This window comes from Nothoprocta perdicaria, unplaced genomic scaffold (assembly GCF_003342845.1).
Source record: "Nothoprocta perdicaria isolate Ctin4 unplaced genomic scaffold, notPer1 scaffold_141, whole genome shotgun sequence".
In the NCBI taxonomy this organism is placed as follows: Eukaryota; Metazoa; Chordata; class Aves; order Tinamiformes; family Tinamidae; genus Nothoprocta; species Nothoprocta perdicaria.
Genome location: NW_020454550.1, coordinates 488,309 through 510,536, shown reverse-complemented (window position 1 = coordinate 510,536; position 22,228 = coordinate 488,309). Strand labels below are relative to the sequence as shown.

General features: G+C 37.3%; 1 protein-coding gene across 2 annotated transcripts in view; it reads right to left on the bottom strand.

Annotated features, from left to right (window-relative positions):
- Positions 1-8,987: 8,987 nt before the first annotated feature.
- The window catches only part of BMP5 (bone morphogenetic protein 5), a 53,330-nt gene continuing 40,089 nt past the window's right edge, over positions 8,988-22,228 (bottom strand). The window contains exons 5-7 of one of the 2 annotated variants that reach the window (XM_026034290.1): positions 16,177-16,253; positions 13,201-13,311; positions 8,988-9,461 (exon numbers count right to left, since the gene is read on the bottom strand). In XM_026034290.1, the coding sequence (XP_025890075.1) occupies positions 9,312-9,461; positions 13,201-13,311; positions 16,177-16,253 (338 nt within the window). In that variant the 3' untranslated portion in view covers positions 8,988-9,311. The remainder of the gene's footprint in view (positions 9,462-13,200; positions 13,312-16,176; positions 16,254-22,228) is intronic. The other variant, XM_026034291.1, reaches the window with a different exon arrangement.

Genomic DNA, 22,228 nt, shown 5'->3' with positions numbered 1-22,228 from the left:
AGATTCTTGAAAATAGAAAATACCTATGGAAGATCTTGCCTTTGAGAGAGATTGAGAAGACAAGTGCCGTCAGTGGCTTCCATTCATAGACAATTTAGCTAACATCAAAACTATCAGTGGAATATTTTCTGTTTTCATTTATTTCTCTCAGAGTTTTCATTGAAAATGCGTGTGCATTTCAATCTTAGGCTCCCAAAGTTAAGGAATTCTCGGCTCTGCACAGATGACTCTGCTATTTATTATCTAATTGGATTAACCACTTTACCACATCTTTGAAGCAATGCAAGAAGCAGTGAAACTGTGAGCTTTCTACAAAACTAGGATTCTCAGAGATGCAATGAACCAAAAATAAAAACAGGCAAAAGTACTCTTAAAAGGAAGTTAGTCAGAAGATGGTGCTATTATAATAGAACTTCTAAGGCAGTAGAAACTATACATTTACCAAAGCATACAACACAGATACAAGAGAAAGGAAAACCTAATTGTTAATGAAAATTTGATTTCAAAGAGAATTGATGCTCAGGATGTTGTTGGACACAGCTTACAGAAACAGAATCACTGAAATGAAAGACCCTTAGATTTTATGCTTTGGCTTGCTTGCAGTATTCACATCAAAGAGGATGAACAGAAAAACAAAACAAAAATTTAACATGGTCATTCATAGATCTTTGCAAATTCATTTAGATCTTCTCAGTTTACCTCACAGACTCATAGATGATTAAGAAATATTTTATGCCATTTTGTGTACTGCCCTGTCAAAATATAGGTTCTGAATGAAAKGTTGCTGTTACTGCAAATAACTTGGAAATACACAGTAATAGAGTTCCTGCAGAGGCATTGCCTCTGGGGCAGGGTTAGCTCAAATATGTACACAGAACTGGATAATGTCACATAGAATAGCCTTAGAAACACGTTCTTGTCTATTTCTAAGAGACTAAATGCAAGTTGACTGAGTTTCCACAAACAGAATATCTTTTTTTGTGTGTGTGTATATGGTCTAAAAAGATTAAAATATGACTGAAAAAGAGAGTTGGTGGGAAAATGAGCAGACAAGAATGTAATTACCAAAACATCTGGGTGCACATAAATGAACATCTTAATTATCTAGATATCAAAAGGATGATTAGGAATGCATGAAATTGGAATTGCCCACAGGGAAGTTAATTGTAGTAATTGAAATGATGAGTGAGATGCCTTCTGCAAGCTTTGAGTAATCATGGGAGCTAAAGGGGAAAGCTGAACCATTGAGCAAAGAACAACAAAAGTGAGTTCTAACATGTGGCAGAGTTCTCTCAGCTAGTAGAAAAGTATAGTATCATTTTTAATATCTAGAAAATAAAGAACATATTTAATGAAAATCCAACTGAGGAGAGGTGTCATCTTCATGATCCAGATAGGGTAATGGAGGAGGTTGCTACTCCTGTCTGTGCTTCAGCACTCTCCCCAAGGATGTTACCAAATTTAGTAATTACCAGTAGTGAAACACTCAGTTAAAAAAAATGCAAAGATTAGCTTGAATAAACAACTTAATTAACCTGGTATTGCTTGAAGCATTCAAATGAACTGCTCTGCTTAACAATAGAAAACATTTTGCACAGCTATTGCTACATACAGAAAAGGATATACCCTTGCTGTATAAGGCACATTTAAACCAAGGGCTTTCAGTGAGGTGTTCATCTGTCAACAGCTGCAAGCTTATACAAAGCTGCTCTTTCTGCCTTGCTGCGAAAGACTGAAAGATAATAGATGTGTATTATAATACACATCTATATATAATACAAGGATCTAGTCTGATTCTTGCTTTGACCATTATTACTTGACTCATTTCTTATAGCTTTTTCAATAGCAGAGGTCAGTTAAGGGCAAAGGTTCAGAGGAGTAAAGGTCTGGCAGCAAAACACTGTAGAAAGCATTTTTGATGCTACTCCTCTATTCCAGAGTAAATGAGGACACGCACTATTGCTTCTAATGGAGTTTGCATTTATATCATGGGAAAAACTAGGAGAATTGTAAAAGCTTGCAAGATGGTCAGTGGAAATGAGGTGTAAGGTGATTGAAGATAGGGGTCAAATCTTTTCCTGCTAAAAGTGAGCAGGAAAATGTAACTTCACTCAAAAGTATCAGTAGAAATTTTAGCCAGTAATACCACGAGAACTTCAACTGTCAAAAAAAAAGTCAATTTATTGAAACAGAGACATACTTTTAAGCACTTTCCTAATGAAATACAGGCATTTTCAGCAGACTTTACTATGCACTGCTCTATTAGAAGCTCCTCCTGGGTGTCTGCCTTGGATGCATGAAGATGCACAGTTCCCGGACAGCCCTGCTGTCTGGATTGTGTCAGAGCAGGGAACCCTGCAGCTTCCAGGCTCCTTTCCATGAATCTGGGAACTCACAGTCCCTGGGAGTCCTGGCTCCTCATCAGGATGCGGAGACACCCCACAGGCACAGCTCCTGCCAGCCAGGCTGCCAAGCCTTCCCATAAGGTATGGAAGCAACCTGCTTCCCAGACCTTGTTTGGGCTCTGCGGATCAGTAATAAGGGTTTTTTTTTAACCTCTCGAAAGAAATTTTGGAATTTAATTCTTTCAATTCCATTCTGAAACATTATTTTCTTTTCAGACTCTGAAGAACTTTAAATCCTGATTTTCTTCTGATTCTCACGGTGGACAGGTGAGAAGAAAGGATAAAGCATGGGATTTTTGTTATGAGGAAAATAAATCTGAATAAATAAGAAAAGTAAGTAGTTAATTATTTTCTGTCACAATGTTCTGATTGCCTCACTGCACCATACTGATAAACAGAAAGAATCAGAAATATGTTCATTAATATTTCAAGGCCATTGTTAATTACGATGGATTTTATATTGGAATCAGTGTATTAGAGAATAAATTTCTGATCCTGGCATATAAATCCTGAGACAAACTATTTAGATCCTGCTAATTAACAACCCATTAATTTTGACTAAATTAATCTCAAAACATCAAATGTAAGCTAGCTCAATATTCTGCTAAAAATTGTCTCCGAAAAAGGCATCAGAGATTTTTACCAGCTACTATAGAAGAGACCAAATGCAATTTATTTTCTTTCTTGCTAAATGAAACAAACAAAATTCAGAGGAAAGTTTCACACAACACAATGCAGTTATTTACATATCTGTATCCACAGATTTTATAGCATGATAATAAACCAAGAAACTTCCCAAATACATGCAAAAATTAAATAAAAAAGTGAGRAAAAAAAGGAATTTCTCTTAGTTTCACATCACAATTAAACAAGTAACTGACTTGGCAGGTCTTGTCTTTGTTCCATCCCTGCAGCACAGTCTAGGAAAGCACATTCCCTGTGGGAGTTGTTAGTTTTGAATAATAAAACAGATAACATGCTGAGAAGGCTGAAAAGAGCTGTTTCAGAGGTTAAGGGAGAAACACTGATTTTGAAAATGAATCCCAGTGGTGGATATATAATTGGCCCAAATAAAGGGGAACATACTTTCTTGTGGCAAGTTAATACATGATGTCTCAGCAACCAAGAAAATAATCAGGCATGGAAAGCTTTGTTTTTCAATTAAATCAATTTAGGGAGTTTGATGTATGTGCCGTGTTTCTTCACCACATCTTGTCTGACTTTTAGTCTTTATGCAGTTGAGTAACTCCAGGTTTGAGCCTGGATTTCTCTTTCATGGGAGGATTTCTGAGAGACAGAAAAACCCCCTTCAAACTTTCTCCTCAAAATTTCACTGAAGACCTTTCTCATTTTTACAATTGCTTCTGCTTACAAGTCTGTTGTAGACCCAGAGGAGACCAGGGCAAATTATACAGACATCCTGCTCCCATACCTCTCCTTCAAGTTAATCCTCCAACAGAGCTGTTCCCTAGGAAATACTTTGTCGTCACATCTCCAGCCAACATCTGCCCTGAGATCCCCAGCTACAAAAACATTAACAGTCTTAACTCATTCCTAAACTTTCCACAGAGCAGGAAGAAAATGTGAGGAGAAAAAGTGAGGGGTGTATCACTGACCTCAATTCTACTGATGTAGGCCATTGAAAAGGTGCTTCAAGATCTGCTTCAGGGAGATATTGGTTGTTTCCCCAGGAGTAACATTAAAATATAACCCCATAGGAATATTGCAACATAACATTTCCACATGGGAAAGTTGCATTCTACATACTGAACATCTCCCACTATCACCAGCCGCTGCTCAGATTTCAGCAAATACTCTTGAATGGGCAAAACTACCTGGCAAATGTAAGGTCTAGGTCCAGCTAAACCTCTAAGAGTGCCTATAGTCATCAAAAGCCAAGAGAGACAAGAACTTAAAATGTATATATCAGTCCAAAAATGGTGTGAAGTAGTAGCTGGAGCCCTGGGATATAAGGGATGAGGTTGTCTCCCTTGCATTGACATTTTCTSTTATCTTAGGCAAGTTTCTCCAGCTTTTTCTACCTGTTACCATTGCTGTAAAGCAGCAATGATAATAATAGCACTTATCTTTTCATAAACCATTAGTCCTCACTGAAAACCTTTAATGAATATATCTTAATTCATATTAACAATAATAATTGATGGTACCCATCTGGAAGCAAAGAAATGCAAGAACAGTGCACAAAGTATTTAATTGGAAATACAGCAGTCATAAGCAGTATCTGTGCCATGTGTTGTAAATATGGAAAGCAGAATACAAAAGACTCAGTTAAATCTCAAGAGATTCCCAATTCCTCATGTACCACTTTTGGCATTGATTTATTGAAATTAAAATGGCAAGAAACCCAAAAAACAACTCATGCTTGTTTTTTTTCCCTTGGAATTTTTAGTGTAGGTTTCTTTTGTTTTTAATCAAGTTCTTGCCTAAGCCATGTGAGTAAGAATTCAGTAACACATTGTAAATCACAGTTTGCAAGTCCTGTGACTGCAGATGAGATAGTAAAAGATAATGCTATATAACTCACATGTGGCTTGTTCATCATTCAAGCACCACATGTCAAATTCTCCCTACACACAGCTGAATATGTGAGCAGAAAAGTTAGTACAGAATGTAAAGAACATAATTTGAAAGTCTTGGCTATTAGATTCCTTTGTTTCTTGAATAACCAATGCAGATTCTTATGAGTACATGCCTCCTTTTTTTTTTTCTTACTCATCTCAATAGCATTCTGTTTCAAAGTCAATTTATCATCAAGCTGTTTCCAAAAAGAAGGTGACGAAAAAACAAAACAGAAGAAATACCCAGCAAGCCATCCAGGCAATTTCATTAAAATAAATGATATTCTTTAAAATAAATGGAAAGTCGTATACCAAAATGGAAATGTCTGACATCAAGATAACAAATAGAATTTTTACAACAGCATAGCATTATTTTAAAGTTATTGAGGATCATCATTTCCTACATATGCTCAGACACGGAGGCCTATAGCACATATGTTGTCTGGAGCAATCTTCATAGCCTTTGGAGAGAAATAGGTGAATTGTAATCCAAAAGTGCAGTTTCTCTCTATTGACCTTACAGGAGGTCTAAATTCAGGTGTCTACAGTATAGATGTAATTCATAGCACTCATGTATGTAGTGCTTAGTAAAATGAAGTCCCAAATTGTCTGACACTTGAATCTCATCATAAAAAGAAAACTAGATACTGTATCATAATTCTGTAGATACCAGTACATAAAAAAAGACAGCTGCAAAGTCCTGTGCAGCCATAAAGCATATCAACTCTTATTTCTGAAGATACTCTAGCTCCTCATAGGGTTCTATTATATAACCTACTTAGTTACTCAACACAAATGCAAATTTATCTAAAAATCCAAAGAAACTATTGCAGAAGGAAGAATGATAGGGCTAAAAGGATATATTGTTTAGGATAAACATTTTTATTATATATGAACAGAACACAGCAATCATTTGCCATTTATKTTAGTTTGTCTGAGATATCTTTAACTGAGTTTTGTAGTGATCCTATGGTGTCCTATCAACCTGTTTTATAGAAATTTTACCTTGAACTTGTATTCAAAAACAAAACAAAGCAAAAACAAGCAAACAAAAACAAGCCTAATGCAACTGTAACAAGGCTGTCTTGTTAAGTGAGCTTCTCCCACTTAATTATTAGTTATTAATTCCCTAATTAATAATTTTTAAAACCTTGGGCCAAATTCAGAAAAACCTGAAGAGATCACCGTAGAAATGGACATCAAGCAACCAAATTGAAGGAAAGACTACTATGTGGGATCGTGGTTTATCACAGAARAGAACTTGCAAATGTGCCAAGTTTCTATCAGACCTCACCTCTCTTAAGTATTAAAATTATGCTCTGAAAACTGTTTACTTTTAAAGGAAAACAAAATAAATGCTGCTGTATTACTATTCACTTTTGACCTCTGACATCTACTTGCCGAGTAGAGCAAAGCCATGGAGATGGTCACTGGTAGCACAGTGTAATCACTGGACTGAACTGGAAACTCCTGAAGCTTTTAACAACTTTGAAAAGAACAAAGTTTTGTCTTGTGTCCTAAATGATAAYGTAGGAGAATGGTGCTAGTAATCATATATAAAAATATACAGTACAACAAAATAGAATTCAATATTATATTATCATATATTTAATTTATACACATATATAGAATTATAGATTTTATAGATAGGACATAGCAAAGGAACAAAAATAGTACCCAAACAAGTTTATATTGAACGCATAGGGAAAAATAGATATGCTTCTGGAACATGCAGAGGGTGTGATGTCAGATTCCTTCATTTCAAAGACAGGAATGACCAGGTAATGATTTATCAAGTTGTTGGCTTTTTTTTTTTTTAACTTTTCTTTTAACTTTTTTTTTTTTTAGTGTATTTAGACTGGAGTGTTAGTGATTTGGAGACAGTGGCATGATTTTAACACTGTATGTAGATGGTAAAACTAGCTGCAGCTTAAGAAGTAAAAAGATAAAAGTCATTTGCAAAATTCTGTATTAATAAACTCCAGCAAGATTTATCCAAAATTATTGACAAACTCTTGCTTTTGACTTTCAAAGAATATACAGAGCTGGCCTCCTTTTATTATGTGACTCAGGATCAAAATCACAGCACAACAAAATAGTATTACAGGTTTATTATGTCTTAAAATATAGAAATATATTCCAACAGCATATTTTAAAGAATAATATAGCAATAATCTTCAGTTTCTTATTCTTAAAATGGTACACCATTATTCAAAAATATATTACTTAATGTACCCCAAATTTAGTTTTCATCAAATTCTATTTAGAATAACTCAAGTTCGAAAAGCATATCCCTCTACCTGATTTATACACAAAACAGTGCAGTTTTTGAAGACTGCCCTATAAAATTTAACTTTCATTATTTAAGTATTTTGAAGTGGAAATTCGATAGGAGACTTTGTATTTAGAAACACATCATTGACACAAACTGCAACTAGACATAGCTATGTAGGGAAAGCAAGTATAACTTAGAAATGGAAGTATAAAATGGAACTGTAATATTAAGAGGAAAGTAAGAGGAAAGAGTTGCAGAGACTGACAGAAGTGTTAATATTAAAAAAAAAAAAGAGTGCATGCATAGAAAAGAAAAAAAAATCATAGTATTCCAATAGTAAGATAAAATAACTTAGTTTCTTGAAAAAAGACCAGACACACAGGCACACACACACACACACACACACACACACACACACTCACACACACACATACTGATTTTATTGATCTGCCATAATCTGAGTTTTTCGGAAATATACTTCAAATAACCACTGAAGTTACAGTTTAAATGAATACATTCTCTAAGAGAGGAGAATTTCAAATGGTCTATTCACTTTTTAACAATACTCTGAGAACTGTTTAACTGTAGTATTTTTAATCAAGGCAATTCATGATAAAAGCATTTACTAAAATTAACCACMTAATAAAGAGAAAACAGGAAATATTTTCCTGTTTTCATAATACTAAAACAAAGGGGTATTCAGATATATTAAATCTTGTAAACCCAAAACAAGCATATGGCTGTGGTGGTGAGAATGATTACTATCTGGAAATAAACTGTACATTTCACACCACAGGAGTTYATGGGAGGCCAAGAATTTTAAGGGGTATTTTAAAAAATAATCATAGATTAACTATGGATTTGAGAATTTTCAGGTGGCAAAGGTTCATGCTAATAGAAGATAAGACTAAATCTCATGTCTCATGATTCCCACAGTCTCTAACAAATARAAAAGAATAGACGGCCTAAAACAGGCTACAAATGATTACCCAATGGCTCCTTGTGAAGGGTGTTTTGGAGGAGAGGCAACACCAGAGACGTGACTCTGGGTTAGACAGGACAGCCAGAAAACACACTGGGAAGTGGAACCTATGCCTCCCAAACTCTGGAATTTTGCATAATTTGGGTATTATAGATACCCATAGACACCCAGTCGATATACTGGGGGAGTGGCGGGGAGGAAGGTTTTTGTGTTTGTTTGATTTTACCTTGTTCTGTTATTAAAAAATATTTACCACAGTATTGCCATAGATAATAAACTGACCTGATTTGAGGTAAGAATGTTGTAGTTCAATTTTTAGTGTCAACATGGAAAAGTTATAGATAGAGGCTGGAGTCTCTCTCCACAGAATTCCYGAAGTTTTGAGTCTTTTGCAAAATCTACAACCCACAAGCCAAGAAATAACATACTCCTCCAGTTACACTCATCTTGTTAAAGAAAATAGTTAAAACAATTATGTGCAACCTTTTAACTTCTATTTTCTATCTACTATTTATTTACTTAAAAACTGTTCAATGTTTCACTTTTTCTGATGGAGCAGAACTTCTAAAAGAAAAAATATGTTTAGTCAAGCAGTTTTGTTTAGAYTTTTTTTGTTCCTTTTTCTAAATAAATATCCCACCACAGTTTTCATTGGCACAGTATGACCAAACGTATGACCAAACGTTTTTTTAGTTTCTTTAACAATATAAAGCAGTTACAGAAGTACTGGAGTTTCTCACTTAAAATCTATACATAGGTTTTACTTTAAAATACTGAAATGGAATGAAGGGGGTTCTAGTATGTCGAAATGAAAAATCACTTTTTGAAGTTCTACTGCATAGTAAGGTGATCCATAAAATAAATGGTTTTGAAATTTTGTTCATACAAAAGAAACTATATACTTTTAAATAAATAAAAGCTACTATATACATTATACTGTACATTTAAATGAGAGATGACATGAAATGGAATAAATTTAAGGTTGCCTTTTCATCAGCAAGGCTCATAACTTGACTTTATTACAATTCTGAATTGTAATACCCTCTGCTTTAGATTATTATTTTTTTGTTCTAGTGGCAACCACATGAACGCACTACCATATTCCTGTATTTTTTTAGAATAACATTGGAACTGTCATCAAAGTAGAGCACGGAGATTGCATTCAGTTTTGTTGGTGCACAGCATGGCTTTGGTACATGATCAGGGAACATCAAATGAACCTGAAAGACAGATAAATACATTGCTCATATATCAAATAGAGCAGTACAAGGATCAGGTCAGTGCAAAGAATGGCTACAGAATTCAAAGGGTCCTGTGGTTACACATTTTCTTTGGTTAGCAACTTTAAATCCCACCTTACTTTGTGAGCTTTCCACTGATTTCAACGTATGGCCAGACTTACACAATAGCAGATGGAGAGATGAATTAGGAGGAGCAGCCAAGATAGAAAAGTGGTTTTTAGATGAAATTTAGGAAAGCATCAGAGTTATGTTACTCTTTAGGAAAACGCTTAAACATATGGTTAGTACCATCTTTGTTCAGAACAGCACTTAACATGAAGCCAGCACTCAGGACCTTGGACTCAATGGGACTTTTGCATGCGCTAAAATACTTCCCTGAGCAAGAGTCTTCTCAGCATGGAGGGACACAGCTTTTCAGAACAACAAAGGCTCATTCTGAAACACTAGTCTCAGCCTGTCAAGCAGTAAGATCTGGGTTTGCAGACATCAGTGTATTTTTAAGGTCTTATCTAGGGATTTATGGATCCAATTCTACTTCCACTGAAGTCAAAATCAATTCATAAGGTGAGTGCCAGCTGGACAGAAGATTTGGGGAAGGGTTTGAGACAGAGAAGGTTTTCTGTACACCAGGCTGGAATATATCAAAGGAAGGTTAAGGAGAAAGAAAACAGTTTTGAACAGCATCCCAGACTGAACAAGATCTAGTGGAAATATCTGAAAATGGGGGAAATGCAAGGTCTTTGTACTTTAAAGTTGGATGTAATATTCTACACGTGCTGAAGACTTGGAAAGTGGGGAGGCCAGAAAGGAGGGAGTTGTAATAGAGAGGGCAAGAGATTATTAAGGCATGGATGAAGACTTCAGCAGTAATAGCTTTCCTTTGTATGCTAAGTCTTTGTAAATCTGTTATAGCCATCTGTCTTGCAGTGATATAAACCCAGTGTCTTTGCCAGACAACAGAGAACAGTCTATCAGGAAACGATTTTTACATAACTGTTACCATGAGAAGGTCTTTTGAAATGAGCAATAATAAATCCTGAAGTAGCAGTTTAGTAAGGGTTTAGACACACATTTAAAAACAGTTTAACAAATGAATAGCAAAGCGCTGAAGAATGATTGTGTCTTGCCTAAGCAGATGTTTACCCTGCCATAACTTCTGGTCCCACCAGCCTCTTCCTCTCCAGCTAGGAGCTTCACAGCTCTCTGAATGTGTTAGACATGCTGGTCTTTTTTCACCAGAAACACAGTCTGGAAAACTCTCACCAGCCACAAGCTTTTGAAATGGGCCACTGAGTTTTTCTCTGTCCCTGAGCTGCCTTTCCTCCACCGAGTTACATGAACRTGCTTTTAGATAGTATCTTTATTAAGGTGAGAACTTCAAAAGCCTGCAARTCAGCCTGAGGCTGCCTGCTAATCTGCTAACTGCAATAACCAAGTGGTCAAGGCCACCTCAATACTTTTTCCAAGGCTCATGGGAGAGAGAGAGGAGAAGAAAAGGATATTAACTCATTTAAACATGATCTATCTTGCATTTATACGYATCTATGCGTTCTGTCTAAGTTTAGTATCATTCCTCTTGCAGAACAAAAAAAAAAAGAGAGGGAGGTACTGGCCCAACATTTCTTCTGTGTTTGTTACAAGGGAAAAAAAATGAGTCAGGCAAGTTTGGAGGGGTACCAAGGAACAATCACTTCCCAACCCAAAGAGTGGGTTTTTCAGCATGGTGTAATCAGTATGGCTGGGACATGATTACATTTGGATTAGGGAGGGGTGTATGAATAATTGTTTCCCAAGCCATCCCCATGTGCACACCTTGTGTAAATCTGAATTTTATATAATTTAAACCAGAAAGCATTCAACTACTGTTATCTCATCTAATTTATGTGCAGTTAAAATTTAATTAGCCTCATGATTTTTTGGCTGCATAACTGAATGCATGAACAGGACATGCAGAGGGAGACACACAATTCCAAAAAGGCCATAAAAAGGAGGGGAAATGTAAGTATCCAATTAAAAAAATACATTATGCAGAAATTTGTTAACCATGGGAAATTCATGATTTTTGGAAAGGGTAGATGCACAAGTGAAAATAGCAGTGAGTGGCTTTTCATTTTAAAGTCCGTAACTGTAGGAAAGACTTTAGCCTAGGGATCTCATTGCTATTGGTAACTTTTCTGGGCAATGTTTACATAATGCTAAACTATTGCTTTGCTGACTTATTTCTCTTCATGGCTGGATATGTGCTGTTCATCATCTCACAGACACATTACTATATTCCTTCCTGACTAGAATTTGCTTTTCCCCTGCACCTGAACCTCTTACCACAGTCCTTCTGTTTATTCCCAGCCTCTGACTTTTTCCCTTCTTTTTGTGAATCTTGCTGACTTGAATTTGAGGCTAAAGGAATAAAATATGGCAGCAGTAGAATTACTTGTGGAAGGTGCATAAACAAGAAACTGAAAGGAAAAGGAAAGGAAAAGGTCTCAGACCATGGTTTTTTTTTTTAATGCCCCTGTCATATAGGAATACTTGGCAATTTTCACAGGCAAAATCTGTCTTCTCTTAGAAAGGATCAAGAAAAAACAAGTTTCTTTGCTTGGGCAAGTGGGAGGTGTTTATTTTTACCCAGGAGGTGTAACCAACTTCTAGGTTGCACCAACTTCTGAAGTAGAACAGATTTCTCTGGGTTTTGTAGTAAAAAGCAAAGAAAAAGATCATCATCCAGAAACAGACTCATGAACACAGTCTGGTAGTCAGGATACTTTCTTGCTCACCAACTGAAATCAGGGAGATTCTTAAACCTATGTTAATCTAGTCAGTTGAGTACCTTGACCTTTCTAGAAACTAATTAGGATTGGCAAGCATTTCCTATCTTGATTTTGTACTCTCCTATCTCGATTTTGTACTTTCATCCTTCTGTTTCTTAATCTGTCAATATTAACGCCATCAAGAGGCAATTATTTAGCTGGCCTAAGTGGAAAATTAAGACTAGATATCAGACTCAAAGCGTAACACTTCAGCATGTCCTGAGTGTCTTGCCTTCTGGAAGGGCAGCGCTTCCCGAACCATAACTAGACATTTTGGAAGTTGAGGGAGCCTTGCCAGCTGATACAGCTCAGCTTACCCTTTTGGCTGCTCTAGTTGATACTAAAGACTAGCCTAATAACTGGCAGAAGCAGAAAGCTGGCTGCCGATCTCCTGTTACATATACCAGGCAGAGCAACAAACCCAAACACACTTGTTTAGAAGTTGTGTTAGCCAGGTGTGACTCAACACAGTGTCTCACGTGCTAATGCATCTGCTTGCATTACATTTTGAGCTTCTCTGCCAACAGTTAACAGCAGAGGTCCACAGAGTGGCTACGTGTCGACATTTCTGGAAGGTATAGCATGTAGATGTTAACATGATGGGGCTACGAAAAACTCTTTGAAATGAGGCTGCCCTTGCTTTGGTTCATGACAACAAAATTCTTCAGTGGAATGTCATAGTCTTTTCATGTACCATTGTATTTGAGATGGAAAGTAAGCCCGTCATACACCCTGGACTGCTCATACACTATTCAGTGTAATCCTCAAAGCATGGCTTTGAAATGGGTTATCATTTACAGAAACATAATCAAAATTTAATAGTAGCAAACAGAGAGGGAGAGAGAGACCGATCTTGTGCCAAGATGCTTGCAACTATAAGATAGACAAGGATAATCTAGGCAGGGGCATACCAGTGTCTGCACTATGGCATGGTTCGTTGCATTCATGTGGGCATTGAGTGGGAACGAACACTCTCCATCACAATAAAATGCAGCGTAGCCTTCCGGTGCAATAATCCAGTCCTAAAACAGAAAAACAAGTCAACATACTCATTTATACTTCTTTAGTAGGGAGAATTTAAAACCGTATAAAGCTAACTAAGACTTGTCCAAGGACAAAAGGAACTCCATATTGTGGGATGTAAAGATCCTTTTTTTGGCCAAAAGAAGTATTTGATTTGTTCCTGCAAAACTCAAATGCAAATTAAGATAAAGTTACCAAGCAATCTTCTCCCTGACTGAAATTCCAGGGCACTTTTTTAAAGTAATAAAAATGCATTCTCTTTTCTCAGTATATTCAATATTATTAAAGTTATTACTGCATGAGATAAAAGATTACAAGTGATTACCTACTAGAATTGTCACTGCAAGGTGCATTTTGACTACTTCTAGCAATATTGACAGCATAGGAAAAAGATCACATCCGGGAAAATATCTTAAAATTTTAATAAAGTCTATACATATTTAAAGGCCATTGAATTTCTTCTTCACCAGGYAAAGGTAATGAGCTATGGTGGGAAGAGGGGGTAAGAACCAGGTGCATATTCCATGGAATTAGTTTCCTTTTATCTCACTTTATCCTAAGTTTCATTGATCAAATTTTGTACAAAATATATTTTGTTCTCCAATTGGAACTTCTTCTAATTCTTCTAATATATTTAAACAAGCACCACTTTCTCCAAGATCAGGATTGGTGCATTCCTACAAGAAAGAAGTCAAGTAAGAAGGACAGGAGGACTGTATGGATGGGCAAGGAGCTGTTGGGCAAACTTAATGAGAAAAAGAGAGCATACAACATGTGGCCAGGCCACGTGGGAAGAATATAGGCAGATTGTCAGAGAATGCAGATGTGCAAAGAGGAACGCCAAGGCCCATCTGCAATTAGAGTTAGCAAAAGAGGTCAGGGATGACAGGAAGGGCTTCTGCAAATACATCAACAGCAAGAGGAAGACTAGGGAAAATGTTAGTGCGCTGCTGAATGGGGAGGGTGCCTTGGTGACAGAGGATGCAGAGAGGGCAGAGTTACTGAATGCCTTCTTTGCCTCTGTCTTTATTGGTAAGGCTAGTTCCCAAGAACTGCAGAGCTCAGGTAAAAGAGAGAAAAACGGGCTAGCGGAAGACCTTCCAGTGGTCGAGGAGAATTTGGTTAGGTGTTCTTTAGGCAAATTGGACACCCATAAATCTGTAGGCCCCGATGGGATGCACCCAAGAGTGCTGAAGGAACTGGTGGAGGTTATTGCTCATTCTCCATCATCTTCAGGAGGTCATGGAGAGCAGGGAAGGTGTTGGAGGACTGGAAGAAAGCCAAAAGCACTCCCTTCTTCAAAAAGGGCAAGAGGGAGGAGCTGGGAAACTACAGGCTGGTCAGCCTCACCTCTGTCCCTCGAAAGGTGATGGAGCAGCTCATCCAACAGAGCATCTCTAGGCATACAAAGGAGAAGAAGGTGATCAGGAGTATCAGCATGGATTCACCAAGGGGAAGTCATGGCTGGCAAACCTGATAGCCTTCTGTGATGGGATGACTGGTCAGATGGATGATGGGAGAGCCGTGGATGTTGTCTACCTTGACTTCAGCAAGGCTTTCGACATCATCTCCCATAATATCCTCATAGGAAAGCCCTGGAAGTGTTGGTTGGATCAGTGCACAGTGAGGTGCACTGAGAACTGGCTGGATGGCAGAGCCCTRGGGTGGTGATAAATGGGGCCGAGTCCAGTTGGAGGCCTGTGGCCAGTGGTGTCCCCCAGGGGCCAGTGCTGGGCCCAGTGCTGTTCAACTTGTTCATCAATGACTTGGACGAGGGCACTGAGGGCACCCTGAGCAAGTTTGCAGACAACACCAAGCTGGGTGGAGTGGTTGATACTCCGGAGGGCTGTGCTGCCATCCAGAGGGACCTGGACAGGCTGGAGAGTTGGGCAGAGAGGAACCTCATGAGGTTCAACAAGGACAAGTGCAGGGTCCTGCACCTGGGGAGAAATAACACCAGGCACCAGTACAGATTAGGGGTCSACCTGCTGGAGAGCACCTSCACGGAGAGRGACCTGGGAATCCTGGTTGACACTAAGTTAACCATGAGKSAGCAGTGCCCTCGTGGCCAAGAAKGCCAATGGGATCTTGGCCTGCATCAGGAGGAGTGTTGCCAGTAGGTGGAGGGAGGTGATTCTGCCCCTCTACTCAGCTCTAGTGAGGCCGCACCTGGAGTATTGGGTGCAGTTCTTGGCTTCCTAGTATAAGAGGGATGTGAAGGTTCTAGAGAGGGTCCATCAAAGAGCAGCAAAGATGATTAAGCGACTGGAGCATCTACCTTATGATGAAAGACCAAGTGAGTTGGGTCTGTTTAGCCTGGAGAGGAGATCTGATCAATACGTATAAGTACCTGAAGGGTCAATGTAGGGCGGAAGGAGCAAAACTCTTCTCAGTGGTGGCCAGTGATAAGATAAAGGTAAATTGAAACACAGGAATTTCTATCACCATATGAGGAAGAACTTCTGCACTGTGATGGTGACAGAGCCCTGGAACAGGCTGCCCAGGGAGTTTGTGGAGTCTCCTTCTCTGGAGATATTCAAAGCACCTAGTATGTGCTCTAGGTGTCTGCTTGAGCAGGTGAGTAAGACTAGATGATCTCTAGAGGTCCCTTCCAACCTTAACYATTGTGTGATTCTGTGATATTTATGACAAAATCTATGTGCTTTTCTCTGTGGTAACCTTGAATTACCAAAGCTCTGAGTTGTGTTCTAATGGAATTGAGAGTTTAACATGCCTTTGCAAAACACACAATTTTTCTCTCATGTATTAAATACCATGAGGAAATATCCAAATACAACAAATGAGAGACAGTAAAATAAAATGTCATTATCAGAATTGATAGGAAACAATATTTGTAACCATACCTGCCATCCTAAGTCTCGGAAACTCACATAAAGTTCATGTTTCTTGCATGCTTGCTTTTGCTCGCTTGTATTGTAATCTACAGGAAGAAAATAATTTAAAAATATATATTTAGAAATACTGCTACAACTGACAATACTTCGCTGTTTTTTTCCAGCTGTTGTAGCTGAACAAGCAGTACAATAGAAAAGAACATGTTTATTGTCACTTGTAGGGTTGACATTCATAGGGCAGGTCTTAAATTCTGTGTAAATTTGGAAATTCAGAATCAGTGGTGTCAGTATGATATCATCCGTGTACACAGYGGAAATGATGCCTCCAGTATCAGAGGGATTAAGTTTGCATGACCTGTATTTTCTGGCTAGCTAAGTAACAACTTTGATAGTAGTGGCAAAGGCCATCAAAGGAGGCCACTGAGAGCCCATCCCATGAAGCGTTCTGTTTCTTGGCTCAGATTTAACTTTTGGGGAAAGAGAAGATAACAGTACAGTTCAAAAGATAAATTAACAGAAGTAAAATTGCCTTGATACAACAAACGTACAAGCTTTGTTATTTACACATTAGCACATTTTCATTTTTTTACCACATTGTCCTTTATCTTATGCTCTTTTCAACTTTTCCCAGAAATAGTCATCAGCTGATTATTTCAGTGTTTACTATAAAAGAAGTAAAAAAAACCAAATGCTTTCTAAAAACGTAAAGATTTATGCAGTCAGAGATTTGCCAGGATAGAAGAACACATGGAACATTTTATACATGTCTGTCCAGGACAATCCTAATCCTCAAGGAAATGCAGTGCTCATTCCTTACCACAACCTGTCCCAAAGAAAGGGAAATGGAAGGGAATGGRATAATATCTTCATTGCATTAGCAGCACCTGAGTTAGTTCAGGATGATAGCTCTAATGGTGCTGGCAGTGAGGCATGTGATGGAGCTTGGAGGACTGTCTGTCTCCTCTTTTTCCACTTAATTATAATTTCTTGTAGAAAAAAATAAGAAGAAAAAAATACTATTGCCGGAAATTCACAATAAAAACAACAGATATTTAAGAAATACACCAAAAAAGAAATCTAATTTTCATTTTTAGTGTTTTAACGCTAGAAGATTGGAGGCAAGGAGTTAGATATTTATTTAATTTTTTTTTAAACATTAACAGAGGGGGCTTTTTGGAATAAAATGAAAAAAAAAAAGCATTTTCCAATRTATCTTAGAACAATATCAGAAGATTTATGTTGAGAGGAGTAACTCCATGACTTAGCATAACCACTCTAGAACATAAGGTTCTTGCTGGACTTTTGCCTTTATCCTACAAGGTTCCTTAAATCAAATTACAATGAAAAATGCAGTTAAATCAAATACAATGAAAAATGCAGTAGAAATATATAGGCATTGCCTGAGCATTCCAAGCTGAAATAAGAAAAGCCAAAGCTCAGCTGCAGCTGAAACTGGATAGGCATGAGAAGGGCAACAAGACAGGCTTGTATAGGCACRTTGTCAGAAAATAGGAAATTAAAAAAAAAAATGTGAGTCTATTGCTCAACAAGGCATGGGACCTTGCAACAAAAGACTCAGAAACGGTTGAGTGCATTCTTTACCTTGATTTTTCTGACAATATTTGCCCTCAGGACTCCCAAGTACCTGGACCTAGAGAGTGAACTATCCCCTGTAGAGAAAATTGAGTTAGAAGCCACATAAGGAAACTGAAGCCCTTGAGAGCAGGAGAGTGCACCTAAGGGTACATAATATTTAGTACAAAATGATTGTGAAGTCACTTCCTACTACTTTTAAATGTATATGGCACCCAAAKAATGTTTCTGGGGACTCAAAAATGGAAAATGTCATACACATCTTAAAGAGGGCAGTGAGTCTCACTTCATTTTCTGGGAAGACTATGGAACAAATCCTCCTGGAAGCCACAGGAAGAACAAGGAGGTGTTTGGGAACAATCAGCATGGATTTATTGGGCACAACTGCACCTAACCAAGCTGAGTGTTTTCTGTGTTGAAATGAGTAGCTCTATGGACTTTGGGAGAGCAGCCATGTTCTTCATTTTACTTTTTTAACATGCTTTCTCATAGTATTCTTATAGTCAAATTGGTGAGATATAGTTCAGATAAATAAAACAATTTAATGGGTGGAAAACTGGCTGGACTGTTGGTCTTACASGGTTGTGATCCATGGTATTACTTCCAACTGGCAGCTGGTTTCTCAGGATGTCCCTTTGGAATCAGTCCTGGAGCCAATGTAATTTAAAGTTTTTGTTATTAACCTGGACGGTGAAGCAGGGTACACCCCCAATAAGTTCATAAAGGATGCCAGATTTGTGGGAAGTGATCAATCATTCAAATTACCAATAAAATATTAGACTGGTTCGGATCCAGAAGAGACTCAGCTCCAGAGACTCGGTGGTATTTTGAAGATACCATTCAAAATAACTGCCTAAATTTTACCTGCCTAACTTGCCTAAATTATTTTCAAATAATAGCTGCCTAAATTATTTGCAAAATATTATTTGAATATCACCATTTTTAACCAGCAATGTACACACTTTCTAACAAATACATCTAGAACACAAAATATCTCTCAATATTTCATCAAAAGCTGTACGCAAGTCAAGACACACCATAGAGATGCCTCCCTTTAGAGCTCAGCTAATCATTTGCACTACTAAATAACTTGTCCTAATATCACGATCGATGCTGAAATTAGGCTTACCAAGCTATAATGCTTCTAAATCTCATTCCTTTTTAAGGACGGATGCTACTTTTCTTTTTCTACGGTGTATTCCTAGTCTTTAATGAGTTGGGTCTCAATGGCAGTCAGTARGGGCATGGTTGTCATCTCATGGTTGCCATACCTTCCATTACCTCAGGACATGTAAGGTCAAAAGATATATCCAACCCTATGTGATACCTCTATCAAGATTTTTCAAGTATCTATATTCCTTTAATATAAACAAAAACTGTCATCCACTGTTCTGAATTGTCCATAAGAATCTAATAAGTTCCACAAATACATTAGAAGCAAGAAGGTAAAGGCTAATAAAGGTCCTGAAGCTAAAAATAATTCAGCTGTTTCATCAGGCACTTTCTACAAGCACCTGTCTACAGATTTTGACAAACATGAATGCTGGTAGGAGGTAAATATTAAGACTTTCARTTGTTAAAAGGAATTTTAATACAGTCACAGAGAATGCACTTCATTTTGCAAATATCTTGCAAAATATGACTGAAAAATGTGGGAAAGATGTGCATATGAGAAAGTCAGGAAAGTCAGAACTCAATTTTAGATAGCACCCAAGCAGAAAAAGAGTTGAAAGCTAAAGATTGTTCTTTTTCAAGTTTTTCCTCATTCATGGTATTTTCAGAAGTTTTAGCACCAGAAGTCTCTAGAACTAAAGAAAAAAAGAATGAATACTAAATAATTGTCATCACTTTGTATATATTCATTATCTTATACCCTGAATTATTTTATTATAGATTAACCTGGATTGGATGGGCAACATCACACCAGAATACTGGATAAGATGGTCTGTGTTTTATGTGAAGATATGTTATCGGCAAACCATTTAACCCACACACCTACGAAGAAGGTTAGATTTACACAGATTCATATTCATTCCTTAAATTCTGTCGTATAGGGCATATATTGTGTGTAATACACAATTACAATACATGTATTACATATAAGTTTCAAGTGTGACATTTATAGTATTAGCTGGTGCCAAGGATCCAATTTCACAAACTTCATCAAGCCCATATCCTTATTCTGTCAAGAATCAAAACCATAGGATATTGTGACTAAGCTAGTTCCTGAGCTATTCAGGAACTGTAATAAGGGTCCAAACATTTATATATTAGAAAAGGCTACAGAAAGAGGGCAAGAAATTATACTTATAAGAAAATTTMACAGGATTTGGGGGGAGGGAAAGCAGTGAAAGAATTACAGACATCTCTATATATACTATCTCAAAGTAGTATTCTTAATTAATTAGTGTGACATCAACCAATAAAATGAAGGAAATATACAGTTTTGTTTTCTGTTCTTATCACAAAATACGATCTCACCTGACCAAAAAATACCTAGCTTTGTTTTTGCGTTTCCTGGTAGAAATCACTATTAAATATTTAAAAGTAGATATCCATTAGTGCCCAATTATRTTGCAATTCTATCCAAAGGATAACGTTCAAAAAAAAAAGGGAGAAAAAGAATAAAACTTTATGTGGTGTACTTTGGGGAACAAGATGTCTTGCTTTGTTTTAGTTATTTTTCTTTTTATCTGCAGCTTGACCAAAATAGAACTGGGTAAGTAATAAACACTTCAATCCTCCATGCATAGCAGGCAGGTGGAGTCTAAATGCTAAGTTTAATTTTCTGTGTTTTTGCACTGCAATGAGGTCATGTTTTCTTGAAGTTCTTAGCAACACAGGGATGCTGACCCCAGATCTGTCAACATTTGCTCAGCTGTTATAATAACTAACACATATAGATTTTATTTTCTCTGTGTTGTGTTTGTTTGTGTTATAATTCCTCATGAATAATTCAGAAACATGTTTTTCAGTGATAATATGCTGGAAAGGAGGAAGGAAAGAACTAGCTGCCCAGCAACCCTTTTTTAATTGCTGAGAATACAGCAAAGCCTATCCTTGATATCCAAAAGAAAAAGAAACAAAATCCCAAAGTAACRGGAGAAAAAGAAGGAATTATTGGAGTAAAGACAGGATTGGCCTGCAAGAGAAGTATAACCACACTTTGTGATCCATAAGTGAAGCATCTTGAAGTATTTGCATCTTGAAAAGTCCCACCATTGATCATCAACCCAAATAAAAGTATTTTGTCTATTTGTGATGTGGCGATGAGTGGGGCAATGGTGCAAAGGCAAATTGTCACGATGCAGGAGCTACTCCTCCAGGCAGTTTTGTTATGGTAGACATTGCTGTGAGAGCTTGCAGCTACTGTGAGATCTCTGCTTTGCCACCAGAAATGAACTCTAGTTATACAGACTGGGGAAAATCATCACCTCCTGGAGGCAGTGGTGGAAAAGAGTAGAGCAGATTATATCTTAAATTGTGCTTTGTACTCTACAACTCTTGCTGTCTTTTTCTTTCCCAAACCTAGTTGACATTTTAAACYGAATCCTAGGTATCAAAATTGAGTGCTCTTCATTGAATACGCTAAGGTCAGATAAAAGCAATTAATAAATGGGAGCAAGTAGGAGTTCTTTTATGGCTTCCAGACATAGAACATTTAAAAGTTAAAGGGAAGTGAAAAATATAGAATAGTACTTTAACATTAAGGTAGTTTGTAATAGCAATGTAAATTTTCCACATTTTAACTTTCAACACAGAACATCATCAAACACTTATTCTTCAGCAACCAGCTCTCTGTCTGAAGAAGTCATAAAGATATTTTGTTTCATAAAGCACTTTTCATGGGAAAGGTTATTGCAGTATTTACAATAGCCCTGTAACAAGATTAGATACATAAATGAGGTTGAGTAGTATTTTAAAATATAGAGACAACTCTTCCATAGGTAATTCCCCTGCTAATGCAACTTTCTAGCATGGACAATCCATACCATCCCAGGACTAAGACTAAGGTTGTTTGTTTTCCAAGATTAAAGCAGCAGGGAGCTTGTGTACAGCATTCTTGCTGTAATGACACAGGCCTAAATAATTTGTTCAACTCTCATTTCCTTACAGGGTAGAAAGACGGGTTTCACTTTGAAASTAAGATAATTGAAATTAGGTATCTGCATGTAAAAGCCTACAGACATGACAGAAGTCTAAGAACCCAAAATATTTCATGAAAAGTAAGGCAATGCAGTCAAAGGAGACTGGGTAGCAATTCAGCTCAACCTAATCAGCTGAACTGATACCTAGACTTTGTTGACATGTTTGACAAGATGCAGAATGCAGTTAACAGAGGGTTCATCTATCACCACTTCCTAAACCCTGGGATATTAGAGAATGATATGTGGTTAGTGACACATATGACACAGGAACTGTGGCAGATCTGTCTGAAATGATAATAGAACATCTCAGATGAATCTAG